The sequence below is a fragment of the Lepidochelys kempii genome, chromosome 7 (assembly GCF_965140285.1).
Source record: "Lepidochelys kempii isolate rLepKem1 chromosome 7, rLepKem1.hap1, whole genome shotgun sequence".
Lineage (NCBI taxonomy): Eukaryota > Metazoa > Chordata > Testudines > Cheloniidae > Lepidochelys > Lepidochelys kempii.
Window position 1 is genome coordinate 45,979,186 of NC_136386.1, and position 14,459 is coordinate 45,993,644.

Consider the following 14,459-nt stretch of genomic DNA (forward strand, 5'->3'; position numbering starts at 1 on the left):
ACACACCTCCAAGCTGTGGTGTAGGTGCAGTCAGGCTGGCCTCAAGGTGTGGTAGAGATTTGCTGTGACACTGGGAGTCACAGACTCCAGGCAGGGTAGGGACTGCGCCTCTAGCGCTGTCTCAAGCGGGGGGCGGGGTTAGACCTGGGCCTGCAGCCTGCTTGTGTAAATGCAGCTTTACCCCAGCCCTGCCTGCTGCAGGGTGTTTAATAGGGGAAAGGGGAGGGGTGTGTGTTCCTTGCCCAGCGCAGCAGGGGGGCCGGGCCGGGGCCGCGGGGGCCTGGGGCGAAGCGCCTCCCTTCAGGCGCTGGGCCGAGGCCGTCGCGCCCCCCGGGGCTGCTTGCCGGAGCCAACGCCGCTTTCGTCAGGAACGGGCCTGGCCTCCGCCCCAAAGCAGGCTGGCGCTGTTGGCCGAGGTCGGGTAGCAGGGCCCGCTGCGCTCCTGCGGCAAGGGGCGCTGTGCGGGGCCGGGCCACCGCCCGTTCCTCCCGTCACTCGAAGCCGGCACCCTCCCCGTTGGTCCCCTGTCAGGGGGCGAAGATGTAACTGTCGCTTACCCCATTGGTCCTTGTACGTCACATGACTCTGGCCGCGCGGGTGGCGGGAGGTTGTCCCTTGTCAGGCGGCGGGTGCCTCGGCGCTAGCTCGCCATTACTCCTGACGCCACTATGCGGCGAGGCGCAGAATGATGACGTATGGCCCGCGCGGCGCGGCGGCCGCACTCCGGAGCCGCCTTCGTTCCCTTTTGTCCAAGATGGCGGCGGCCGCCGGAGGCGCCTCCTGAGTCGCGGGCCCCGGAGCCATGAAGCGGGGCAGCGAGCGGGACCCCAGCCCGGGCGGGGCGGGGGGAGGCCGAGCCGCCGCCGCCAAGCGGCCCCGGGAGCGAGAACGGGAAAGCAGCAGCCGGCGGGCCCCGCACCGGAGCTCGGGCACCTCCCGCAGTAGCCGGGACAAGCTCCCGCCCAGCGGTGGCAGCGGCGCCTCTAGCTCCCGGAGCCACCGCGGTGACGAGCGGGCCGGGGGCAGCGACTCCAACCACCGCACGGCGGGAGGTGGGTCGGCCTCCAGCGCCCGCAGCAGCCAGGCCGCCCCTCCCTCCACCTCTTCCTCGTCGTCGTCGCGGGCGCTAGGGGCCCCCAAGGCCAAGGCCCTCCCGGGGGCCGTGGTAGCCCCGTCACTGCTGCTGGCTGCCCCCCCGCCAGGGGCAGCACCCTCCCTGCTGCTGGCCCCGCTGGGGGGCTCGCCAGGGCTCGTGGTGGAGCCACCCGGCTCCTGCGAGTACAAGACGTTGCTGGTGAGTGGGCTGAGTGCAGCGCTGCCTGACCAGCTGCTGGAGGATGGGCTCTTCCGCCAGTTCCAGCGGTTTGCGAGTGGGGGCGCTGGCGACATCAGTGTCAAGCTCTCCCACACGCCCGAGCTCGGCCGTGTCGCCTATGTCAACTTCCGGCACCCAGGGGACGCCCGCGATGCCCGCAGACACGCCCGGGCCCGGCAGCTTCTTCTGTATGATCGTCCCCTAAAGGTGGAGCCTGTGTATCTGCGTGGGGGTCGCAGGAGCCGCACACCCCCACCAGTGCCCTCCCCAGAGCCTCTGAGCTACCTGCCACCCATCCACAGCGCTTACCAGTATAAGCAGAGGTCGCTCTCGCCTGTTGCCAGCCCTTTATTGAGGGAGCCAAGGCCCCGGCATGCTCATGCCGCGGCTGCAGCCTTTGCCTTGGAGGCTGCTGCGCTTGGGCTCTCCCGGGAGCGGGAGAGGGCTCTGGATTACTATGGGCTGTATGATGAGCGTGGCCGACCCTATGGCTACCCCATAGTGGCTGAGGAAGACCTGATGCCAGAGGATGACCAGAGAGCCACCCGGAACCTGTTCATTGGGAACTTGGATCATAATGTCTCAGAGGTGGAGCTGAGACGTGCTTTTGAGAAGTATGGCATCATTGAGGAGGTAGTGATCAAGCGCCCTGCTCGAGGCCAAGGTGGGGCCTATGCGTTCCTCAAGTTCCAGAACTTGGACATGGCCCATCGGGCAAAGGTTGCCATGTCTGGCCGGGTTGTTGGCAGGAACCCAATCAAAATTGGCTATGGTAAAGCCAACCCTACTACTCGACTCTGGGTAGGCGGCCTTGGACCAAGTACATCCCTGGCTGCCCTTGCTAGGGAGTTTGATCGCTTTGGTAGCATCAGGACTATTGACTATGTGAAGGGGGATAGCTTTGCTTATATTCAGTATGAAAGCTTGGATGCTGCCCAGGCTGCCTGTGCGCAGATGAGGGGCTTCCCCTTGGGTGGACCGGAGAGGAGACTTAGAGTGGATTTTGCCAAAGCTGAAGAGACAAGATACCCCCAGCAGTACCAGCCTGCACCACTCCCAGTGCACTATGAGCTGTTACCTGATGGATATAGCAGGCACAGAAGCCTAGAGCAAGACTTAAGGGTGAGAGATAGGACTCCTCCACATCTCCTGTACTCAGACCGAGACAGGAGCTTTGCAGAGGTAGACTGGGCTAGCCCTGCCAAAAATGCTGAACGCAGAAATAACTTGGAGAGCTACAGCCGATCCGTGCGTAGTCGCAGCGGAGAACGCTGGGGTAGTGACAGTGACCGCAGCGTGCCCAAGCCTTGGGAAGAACGGCGGAAACGCCGGAGCCTTTCCAGTGACCGTGGAAGGACTGCTCATTCACCTTACGAGGACAGAGGCAGGACAAAGGCCAGTGGGCTAGCTTTAGATCGCAGCCCAGACAGGGTTCGCAAAGAGAACAACACTACAGAGTCTGGAACAGAGAGAGACCAGAGTAACTCCCTTCAGAACAACCGACATGTGTCTGAGGAGAAACCCCATCGTGAAACTTCTGATCTTCCTCAGCCTAAAAAAAGGGACAGCGAACGCAATCATCGAACTGGTGAATCGGAATCAAAAACTCACGAGGAACCAAAATCTGAGACCAAAAAAGTAAAGAACTTATCAGAATTCGCTCAGACACTGCAACTTGCTTGGAACGGGCTTCTTGTGTTAAAAAATAGCTGCTTCCCCACGTCTATGCACATCCTGGAGGGAGACCTAGGTGTCATCAATGGGCTCCTAAAAGACCATTCATCTGGTGGGAAGTTAACACAGCTCAAGATTGCTCAAAGACTTCGGCTTGACCAGCCCAAGCTGGATGAAGTAACTCGCCGTATCAAACAAGGCAGTCCTAATGGTTATGCTGTGCTACTGGCTACCCAAGCCACCCAAGCAGGGGTAGGGGCTGAGGGGACCTTTCCTGTTGTGGAGCCTGGCTTGCAGCGAAGGCTTCTCAGGAATCTGGTCTCCTACTTGAAACAGAAGCAGGCTGCTGGGGTGATCAGCCTACCTGTGGGAGGGGCGAAGTGCAGAGACAGCACAGGCATGCTTTACGCTTTCCCTCCCTGTGAATTCTCTCAGCAGTACCTCCAGTCAGCACTAAGGACATTGGGAAAGTTAGAAGAAGAACATATGGTGATAGTTATAGTCAAAGACACTGCCTAGCCCACACTGTCTCTTCAGATTCCATGTTTTCTTTGTGTGTGTCACAGCCCAGTTGTTTTTAAGGCCGATCATTTTGGTGGAAGCCCAGTATATCTTAAACAAAATTGTAAGATTTTTAGTTTCGAATTAATTTTAATACCATTTGAATAGATCCACTTTTATTCATTTTTTAATATGTGACACTGTCCACTGTGTTCTGTATTTTTATTTTTTAACTGTATGGAAAGTTGTCAGTAAAGCCTTGTTCACTGATGGATTTTTAATCTTGTGCAGTATCTTGGTTTTTATGGCCCTACGAGGGGCTGGTTCCCTGTCTGCCCAAGAGCTAAAAGATGGTGCCTCCTCCCTTTCCAGTTTTTCAGACCTATATTTCCCCTCCCTCTTTCCAGGAGCCCTGGAAGATTGGGGGAAGACTTCTTTATGATGTATGAGAGACACTGAAATGTCAATTCATGTTCTTGGCCTGTTTGCTTTGTATATTATAAATTTGAGTCTTGACACTTTGCTACTTCTCCAATATTTGATAGAGGTGTCCCAGGTAGATAAGTTTCAAGGAAGTGAATCTTGATCAATAGAAGTGAATCTTCTTCATAGTTTTAAATCTTCTTTTTAAGAGAAAAAAGCTGCTTGTAAAAGGTTAATTTCCTTATCCATTCAGTCGCAAGCACTGACCAAGAAGCTTCAAAAAAATATAGGTAGACAAGGCTTGACATTCCTGATAATTTTTAAGGGTGGGGGAAAAAATCAAGCAGGATTGAAAAAAACCCATCCCTTTCCTCTTTGGAGAGAGAACCCTTTTGGGCCTCTGTTATACATAAACAAATAAAGGGGACAAGCTTAGTTTTTACTGCACTGCAGGTGCCCTTTTGTATAGGGCAGAGTTTAACTGCCATGGTTTTGCCAAAGTTAAATTGGTCGCGGGATTCTAAAGGAGGAAAAAATACCTTTTGGCTGTTTAAAAACATAATTAACGGTGTTAATTTTCCTAAGATCCTGGGAAGTTGTGCCGCAGTAAGAGCATAAACAAGGAATGAAAACTGGAACTGAAGAAAGGGCGGTTCCTGCTGGTAGTCTGTGAGGTGATTGTCTGACAGAAGCTAGAACATTTGCCTCTCTAATTTCTCAGTATCTTAATGATGGGGGTTAACCATTCCAAACTTGATTTAAAATCCACACAGTACCATTATTTTATAATGCTGGTAGCCTTTAGCAGTTGTAGCGAAGCGTTTCCAGGATATAAAAAAAAACCCTAAGTTTGCTTTTGAATTTCCAGAGACTTTTTTTGTTGTAAAACAACAATGCTGGAGGACCCAAAATCTCTTTTGCACATGTGGGTGTGAGCCAGACACTCAGTAGCAGAAAGTTGCCAAAGACCCTTTTAAAACCGTGCTGTCAGCTAATATGCTGGTACGACTGGTGGCAGAAGCTATGTAAGGGGGGAGGTTAATTCACGCTAATAAAGCCCATTTATCCTGCAGTTTCAGACTAGGGACAGCATTGTTGGTGCATGGTCAGTTGCTTGTTTCAATAATGTAAACAATTTGTTGCTTTTATTTAATACTGCAGTTATATTAAAATAGAGCTACTGCGTGAGTTTAATAATGAGGCTTCAATAATAATAATACCGTGCCCCCAAAGTTCAAGGCTGGCTGGATTGACAAGGGCTTTCAGTGTTTTAACTGTGTTGATGGTTCCTATCAACACCTTGAAGTGTTACTTTTGTTTTTTGAAACCAACTGCTATTAAATATTCCACATGGTCAGTGTTAGAGAGCAACTCTAGCTTCTGTCACAAACATCCTGTGCATTGAGGTGGAGGAAAGTGCAGTTGTGAACTGACTCTATTGCTGTGAATTCTAGCTGCTACTGCTTCTGTGGTTGAGTGGCAATGACTGCTTGTTATATAATCTGCATTGGACGGTTCGAGAGACAGATGATTCCCTGAGGCCAAAGCCAGAAAAATGTTACTTGAGCTCTGCAATGCCAAGGCTCAAGTAAATAGTAATTAGAACTTCAGATTATTAGCGCTTTAGCCTTGTGCCATTGCTTCCTGAATGCGTTTCTGTTCAGTATGGCTCTGTGTTTATGAATGGAGTCCATCATTCCCAGGATGTGGTTGTACCCCTGCTGTCATGCGTAGTCAGACATCTACCAAACTAAAAAATAAAGTTACTATAAAAACAGGTGCCTGTTATCTGTCTAGCATCAAATGTATGCTAGGTGCAGAAAAGGCATGAGGAATGTACCGACAAGCAAGTAATAACACATGGCTGCTGTTAGGTCTATGACTTTTTTTCCAGCTATGAGAACCCTTCCTTCATAGGCTCAGCGAAGATGCAGTGAGAGAATGGCAACAGTAGGGAGGTGTGACAGGTGGTAATGTCATGTGACCTTAACACCTAATTGACTGTAGGAGACCAGCCCCATGGTATCTTTTAGATACATACAGGCATGGTTCTTGGTAAATGTGAATCCTGCCTGATACGGCGGGGGGAATGATAATGGAAAATGTAAGCCCGTCTCTGCACTGGGGAAAAGACACCAGAACAATTTCCACCTACTCTGAAACTAGCACTGGGAGGTGTAGTGTGGCCATAGGTCCAGCAGTGAACTTTTTGTTTTGTTTTGGCTGTTTTAGTAAACGTGCTGAAAAGCCTAACACCATCATGGTGGTAAAAATGGTTCTGCTTTGTCTACACTTGGGTTTTGTACTGGTTTTAGCAGCAGTTCAGGGGCCATTTTTGGGGACAGTACCCTGGGAAGAGCACCTGGTTGGACTGATTTCTAGGCTGTCTTGCTCAACTGGAGAATTGGGTTGGTAGGATAGAGCTGATGTAGAGCACAAACCATTCAGTATGTCCATGGCCCCTAGGGTACATATCCCGGCACTGCTCCCTGTGGGAGATTTCAAAAAGCCCTTGATGCACTGTTGACAACAGTAGCAGCATTACGTACCACTTGTACTGTTACCAGCAATCTCCCCAGCTGAAGTGGCACTGTAGGCATACTGTGAGGGTATTTAGCATGCATGTAACCTGTTTGAAACAGTCTTAAGTGGACCAAATGGTTAATTTCTCTAGGATAGACAAAGTGAATTAGCAACTGTCGGAGGGTGGACAGAGTAAAGGCCATCTCCCCTTGTAGTTTAAAAACACTCTACTCAGGGTAGCGCAGGCCTGACTCTCGAGCTAAGGAGGAGAGAGGAACTCACTGGGCCTCCCTGCTCTCTACTAAACATCACTCTCTGTGTGCAAACTTCCCATTCTGAATTCTAGGAATAGGCAAGAGAGCAACCCAGCTAGAGCATTGCTCTGACTCACCAGGGTAAGTTAAGAAAGCTGTAAAAGTTTTCAGAAGAGAGACTTTTTCAACCACAGCCAAGTGGTGGCATGTTTTCTGAGCACCAGGCTATATGTGGTGGGTTTTGTTAGGGCCTGGATTTTGTGTAACTTAAAGCCAAAAAGGCACCTAATCTAGGTGATTTTTAAGGTGGGGCCCTTGCGATCTTGTAAACAGTAACACCTCATTTGACTTATCTCTATTCCTCTCTGGTGTTAATATCACAATGGTTTTCTGCAACAGTCCAGTGGGGTTATGTAGTGCCCATAACAGTGTAATAAATGTTCAGGTATATCTTAAATCATAGTAGTAAAAGTTTTGTTTCGAGGAAGACCAAGTATGCTGTTAATCAGTAAATATTTGTTTCGCTCTAACCTGGTAAAAAGAGGAATCTGGAAGAGTTGTCAGGGATGTCCTAGGCATAGCTCTGGTGGACAGCCTTAAGTGAGTGAAGGACAAAACATTCAGTTCTGTGACAGAACTTTTAAGTTAACAGTTCTTTGTAATTGCTGCACTGCTCCTTCCTCCCACCTGATTTACCTTGTTCTTTGTGTTGCAACTCAGCCATTTCTCCTACAGAAGGCTGCTTGGTGTGTCCTGGGAGATACTGTGCTGTCAAATACTATTTGGGCAGGTCTGAGGGGGAATACAGCTCACAGCCATACATAGAGACAGGACTTGTATTTTATTTTTTTAATAAATACACTTTACATTAAAGAAAGACCTTCAATTTGCAGTTTCCACAGAGGGTGTGAAAGGGAGAAAAAAAGATTAAAAAAAACCTTGAATCACAAGGGGGGGAAGAAGAGTCCACACTGCAATCCGAGAGCCCCTTGTCTCCATGAATATCAGGGTGTCAGCCTCCCCCTCTGGCTGCTATTACAGCAAGAACCTCTGCTTAAAGCAGGCTGGAGGTTCAGTTACCCCCTTGGGCTTTTCTCTGAAGGCAGGTGACGCATACACAAGCTAGCAGCAGATGGCAACACCTGTTTTAAAAAAAAAAATTCTCACTTCTCAGCAATTTTAGAAACCATGATCCTCTTATTCATTTAGTACTCTGAGTAAAAATACCCCTTTTGTTCATTTTAAACAATTTTTCTCCCCCAAAGCCTGACCCGTGGTAACAAGGTACTAGATTGATACAAAGTTCAGACTCTTTTTACTATAACACCTGCCTTTTTTTTTTTTTTTTTTTTTTGCTTTTTTTTTGGTTTTATATAAAACTATTTTTGTTCTTTAGGAAAGAACTTTGTACAAAGAAAATATATTCTGAAATAGCTTCAGACGTTTCCGTGGAGAGGAGAGTCTCATCTCAGCCTAAAATTAAAACTTAAAAAAAAAAAAAGGCAGAGAGAAAGAGGCCTAGCCCCTGGTCTGTTTATTCAAGCGCCTCAATCTGACCCAAACAAACACAACTGATGGGCTGGAGTTCCTTGGATGTCCCAAGGGGTGCTCAGAAATTGCTTCCGAGTTGGTCTCTTGTCTTCTGTGAAGGGAACTTCTCCTGATGCCAACACCCTGTGTGGTTGTCACTCCTCACTCATTCAGAGACAAGATTATGTCATCTTCCAAGTCAGAGTTATCTGAGCTGTCAGCTGGAAAGGGGACACATGGGTTATTTGTTTGGTGTATGTCAAAAAATGCAGCTGTCAGGCCAGCTAAGTAATGGAGCCTGTTCTGCATCAGTCAGTTACCAGAGATGACCACCACCTGCTCAAGCAAACTGACCCCAGACCAATGAACTCCTTAGCATTAGGAGCTGGAACTTTCCACCAAGAGGTTACTCATATGTAAGATATTTGCACAACTTATTGGGAACATATAAATGACGTAACTTCATGTTGTTGGGACAGGACAGATGTGGTTTTGCAACACACAGTCATCCCACACATTTCAAGAAACTACATCCGACTTTGAAGGGTGGCCTCTGCAGAAGTTACTAGTTCATTATGTAGCAAACTGGACACCAAAAGCTACATTCTTATTGAACAGTTGTTGTCTTTCCAGGCAGTGCACTGCTGGGACCTCATTAGTGAGGAAAGTCAATAATTCATTATATTTATACCATCATTTGTAGCATCTCCCACAAGCACTTCACAATGAATTAACTGCACAGCACTCATTAAAGGTGACCTGCAGAGGATTTCTAAAAAACAGGCTTTTGCCCTTTTTAGCTTTGTGAAGCAGAATGAAGACATGAAAGTATTTGCCAACAGGCCCACCTCCCCCATGACCACCACTTGCTTTAACTTTAAACAGGAAAGTCCAGTCTATACTCCCCTGCTGCACAACTGAGGGAAAGTGGCAGAGATGAATATCATGAGTTCTCAGGCCCTAGCTGAAGTGACATGGTTACTGAATCTTTAACAAAGACGGTCTTTCTCCTAAGTATTTGTTGAGTGCTACAGTTAACTAGGTGTTAAAAGCAATTTTAAAGAGTAACCAAAAGTCACTTCTCCCCTCAGCTTCCAGTCTCTTATGACCTCTTACATTTCACGAGCTCTCCAGAGACCCTTCCAGTGTAAGCAAAGCCTCATAAAAACAGGGACAAACCTTTTAGGCCTTTTTAAAAAAAAAAAAAAGGGGGGGGGGGAAGTAGCTCAGGGCACAAGCCTGGTTTTTGCCCTTTGTAGGTACCTTTAATATGGGTAGGAAAAATGGGTTGGCAAAACTTAGTCAAAGAAACGTTTTATATTCTGAACTATCCTGTATAACAAGCTCACTGCCCAGACAACTCAATGCTGTGTTGTCTCCTCCAGCCCAACTGGAGTACTTCACAAGCAGTGGGACTCCTTTCAACTCTTCCTTTTGCTTAAAAAGATGATCTGGGAGCTATTTCCATGGTCCCGATTTATCCAGAGGAAATGTTTATAGCAACTCTCTGGTGCTGCTGATTTCTGTGGCCAGGCTGGGCCAAGATCTCAGACCACTTCAGGAGAACCAGCTGCCACACATCTCAGAAGTTTCAAGGGAAAGTACAAGTCAACCCATCTGCATGTTCTGCCATGGGGCAGGGCTGGGCAAGGGACAGCAGCTCCTGGGCTGAAAAGTCAGGGGAACTGAAGGGAAGCTGAAGTTCCAGAGGGTTCCTGCCCAAAATGCTTGGCTGCCCTTTCAGATGTGTGCGGTGACCCACCAGCCAATCAAGTCTCAGCCTTTATTGTAAAGCCTAGGAGAGCAGTAGCTATGGCAATGCAATGGGAACTGAGCCACAAAGTACTGCTGTAAAATAGCAACTAGGTTACATGGGGAAGGAGGAGGGACAACAGATCTGAAGAGTCCAGAAAACATGGAGAGGAAAAGAGGCAGACAAATAAGTTATTTATTAATAGCAGGTGGGAACTGAATGAGAGAGGGGCATCCTGATCTCATAGGGAAAGAATTTCTTGGCTGATCAGCATTCAGCCGTGTTCTTCTTAACAACCCAATGTATGCCTCAGTCCTTCTTAACAAACCACTATCACTCCACTGGCCAGACAGCACAGAACCTTTCAAGATGTTTGCAAGCACTTATCTTGTCAACTGTTCTCACACTGCCCAAGTGAGACCACACAGACCTGTTATAACTGCCATAAGGGAGAGCACAACGCTTCACTGGGTCCTGTAGGGCTCTTCCATTCAAACGCTGGCTGTTCTCAACACAAACCCTTAAATCTGCAAATACATACCTGTAAAGAACTCACATACTAGCTTGGCAGTCACCCTTCCAGATGTTAGAATAGCAGATCACAACTCAGCTAAACACTCAAAAACAAGTCACTCTGCTGCGAGTTGCCAGTCACCAGCAAGAGGGACTGAAATGCCCATTTTAATCAGACACTTTTCTTGCAGATACCAGAGTTCAGCCTGCTAGCAAGAGGCTTCTCCCTAGGTCCTGGATCCGAATTCCTGCTGAGCTGCTTTCTGTAGGGCATTACAAAGGGGAGACAGCCCCACATTTTCTAGGAGCGTTTTCATAAGTACATCCCAGGGACTCAGACAGTGAAACGAGCTTCTGCAAGAACCCCAGTGGGCGCAGAAATTGCGCTGGTCCAGAAAGGCCAAGCTTCAAACAGATCCCCTCCAACCCAAGTGATGCACGAGGCTGAGAGGAACATCTGCACATTTTAAAGGTTTTCACAGGTCATTCCTGAAAAGGCAACTCCTCCCCGCCCATGACATGAGTACCAGGGTCACTCACTTCCCCATTTTCATTGTTCCTTTAATTATTACGTCCCCACACTGTACACAGGCATACTAACTGTGCCAAGCTTCGGGAGGGTTGTCAAGAAATACCAGTATGGCCAGTCAGAAGCTCTTCAGAGGGCCTGTACCACTGGGGGGCAGGGGAGAAGAGGCAAAGTGTTATACATTGGATAGTGTATCTCAAGATTGGACTCTTAAGCAGTGAATACAAGGATCAGAGTCTCTGAGGCTCACTGGTCTCCCCACGGCTGGGAACTTGTTAAACGTGACTGCTGCCTCAGGGAAGGTAGAGGAGAAGATTATGATTAGGTAAGTACAAGATGCATGCTGGACCTGGACCACACTAGCCTGACAAAGCTGAGTCCAAAAAGAGGAGCCGTCACAGGACCCAGCTAACCATACAAGTGCAACCTGACCAGAGCATGGCTGTGAAGTTCCATGCCTAGCTATAGTCTCTGAGATGGCTGTGAAGTTCCCCTGCATCTTTGGAGGGCTAGCTGCAGCTATACAAGTTCAAAGTAGAGCCTCAAATAGCCCAAAATCACAGGGCACCTGCTCAGCAACTTCTGAGCAGGCAGCGCACTCAGTGCAAGGGGTGCTACTGCTACTCATAAATGACCCCTTTGGCCGAGGCCTGGAACTTCTTCAGTGGGCCAGGTGGAGCTGTGACAAGTCCCTTTTGCTTGGTGACTCATGTAGGCCTTGTGACTGATGGCAGTGGGAAGAAGTCTAAAGGAATTACCTCACAAACCGCTTTGGCTAGCTTCTGAACAAGAACACCCCATAGTGCTGTATCTCTGCAAAACTGTCCTTAGGAGCACTATGTCCATAATAGCTATGTATGTACAGAGCCAGAATGCCCCCTACTCCCAAACCTGTTTCCATCCTACCCCAACTTTAGCTGGCATGGCTAGTGAGGCACCATTCAAAACTGCATATGCTGAATTGAGACACAAAAAGCACCTGACTCAGGTATTAGCAGATGACAGAACGAGGAGTAATGGTCTCAAGTTGCAGTGGGGGAGGTTTAGATTGGATATTAGGAAAAACTTTTTCACTAAGAGGGTGGTGAAACACTGGAATGCGTTACCTAGGGAGGTGGTAGAATCTCCTTCCTTAGAGATTTTTAAGGTCAGGCTTGACAAAGCCCTGGCTGGGATGATTTAACTGGGGATTGGTCCTGCTTTGAGCAGGGGGTTGGACTAGATGACCTTCTGGGGTCCCTTCCAACCCTGATATTCTATGATTCTATGATTTGCAGAAGCACATGGGCCAGCAGGGGGAGCCAGAGCAAGAAGAGAGCCAGCCAACTGCTCCGGCAGCTCCTCCTCGCCAGGCTGTGGCTCTAGCTCCCTCCCCATGGCCCAGGCCACCACATACACAGGAAAGGGATCAGCAACTCCTGGACCCGCATTTCTTCTGCTTCCTTTCTACCTCCTCCCTATTTTCTACAACACCAAGAAATGAAGTGGGTAACAAGGAGATGGGGTGGGGGATAGCTGGGAGGGGACATGCGATGGGGTGGGGGGAACCAGTCATGGATAGTGCTCTGGTGGAGCATAGGTGAGTGCCAGCCTGTTTCCCCTCAGTGTGCCCATTGGAAAGGGGTCTCACAAACCCCCCCCACCAGCGTTCACAGGCTGCAATTTCACTGAAGGGTTGACAACCTCAAACCACCAGTCCAAATCTAGATCTGAATAATAATAACCCAGAATAAACTTGATATCACATGCCCAATTGCCATATTAGTAACGCCCCACCCCTCACCTCTCTACATTTACGCCCTTCCCCTTCTATAAACCGGAGGCTGCTCAGGAATGAGTGGTGAGGTGTCTCTAATTCCCTTGAGAATCAAGAGTTGGATGATTACTTTTAACTACTGCCCCTAAGTGTCAGATCTGTTACCTGCTGGCCTCTCTAATAGAAGCCTCTGCTTTCTCTTTCCCATGTAAACTTGGAATTTTCTGTGTGCTTCTCAGTGCGCTAGACTGAGTAGTTTCTAATACTTTAGGCATCAAGTCTAAATGCTTGGCGCCCATTTGAGATTTTGGAGCCACCTAGGGATCTCAGTGACCCCAGTATTCAAAGTCCTGAGCAGGAAAGATGTACTCACATTGCCTGGATGTCAGATGATCACTTATTCTCTGCTGCAGCCGCCTCCCCTTCTACTGAGACTCAATCACAGATTGATGTAAATGCCACATGTATACACTACAGCTATTTATTGGAACTAAGAGCCAATTTACTTGCAAATGCAGAGGTTTTTAAAGACAGTCAAGTTCAAATAAGCTCCTTTTCAAAGTGCACAAATTTTCACCCATTTCTGTGTAACCTCCCCTCTCCTTCCCACCAGTGTCTGCTACCTACCTGTCCTCAACTCCTTCCTCAATACTCATTCCCCTTGGGTGCTTACAAACCAAAGTGCAGAGATGTCAGGTTCTTGTGGCTTCCTTACCATTCCTACTGGGTGTTCCCCGCACAGCTGCTGAGTGCTCACAGCAGCCCTGTAGCCCCATCAGAGGAAACAGGAAGTTAGTGGACAGGCCAGAGGCAGCCCCACAGGACTTTGTCTTTCCTCTAACAGTAAAGTAAGTGGGGTGAGGCAGATGCAGCACAGAATGTCAGTCTCCCCCTCTGGCAGAAGGGCCAGAAAGTGGTGAAAAGGCCCTGCAGGACCGAGTTTTAGTGACTTCTCTTCCTGGCACTGGTGACTCCTAAACGGAGGTTTTCTTTAGTTTCAGTTTAGAACCCTGTCATAGGTCAACCCCACTCTCACAAAATAATACCGCTAAGTATGTGTTAAAGTGCAATCCATTTTTAATTAGACCTATACAAATGTCCTGTTTGGACAAAATACCTACCACCTTCAAGAGAACTGCGAACTGACTGACATACATATAAGAAAATCTCTGGAGACCTGAGGGGGCATTATCCCCAAATTCATGAGTCTGATCACAGAGGAGCAGGGCTGCACTACAATGAAACAGAAGAAGAACATGGATGAGTCTGCCAGTGAGAGACTCTGAACTTAGTGTGGAAGGAAACACCAGCTCAGAAACTGAGAATTGCCACTCGAAGCCTTCCAACCTGCCACCAAAGAGGTCAGGTTTCCGTCTCGGTTCCCATCCAGCCCCATCACTGCAATACTTTAGCACCTCAAACATCATTTATCTTCAACGCTCATGTAAGGTAGGGCAGTGCTACTACCTCCATTTGACAGATGGGAAACTGCAGCACAGAGACACTGAGTGAATACTTAAGATCACACAGGAAATCTATGGAAGAGACGGCAACAAAACTCAGATCTCCTGAGTCTCAATCCAGTGCCATCTTAACCGCAAGGTCATCCTCTCTTGATTTATTAAATGTTTTCAAAATTGAAGTGCTAGACAAACTCCAAAACTGTTATTTATTTATTTTTCTTTTAA

At 48.4% G+C, this 14,459-nt stretch overlaps 2 protein-coding genes across 5 annotated transcripts in view; one reads left to right on the forward strand and one right to left on the reverse strand.

Moving 5' to 3' along the window:
• The first annotated feature begins 656 nt into the window (after positions 1 to 656).
• RBM15B (RNA binding motif protein 15B) lies at positions 657 to 3,771 on the forward strand. The gene has a single exon (XM_073352501.1). It carries the CDS (start codon positions 803 to 805, stop codon positions 3,506 to 3,508), a length of 2,706 nt encoding a protein of 901 aa, XP_073208602.1. The 5' UTR covers positions 657 to 802; the 3' UTR covers positions 3,509 to 3,771.
• A 3,741-nt stretch (positions 3,772 to 7,512) lies between these two features.
• The window catches only part of DCAF1 (DDB1 and CUL4 associated factor 1), a 106,834-nt gene continuing 99,887 nt past the window's right edge, over positions 7,513 to 14,459 (reverse strand). For all 4 annotated transcript variants that reach the window (XM_073352499.1, XM_078853733.1, XM_073352498.1 and 1 more), the window contains one exon: positions 7,513 to 8,441. In XM_073352499.1, the coding sequence (XP_073208600.1) occupies positions 8,383 to 8,441 (59 nt within the window). In that variant the 3' untranslated portion in view covers positions 7,513 to 8,382. The remainder of the gene's footprint in view (positions 8,442 to 14,459) is intronic.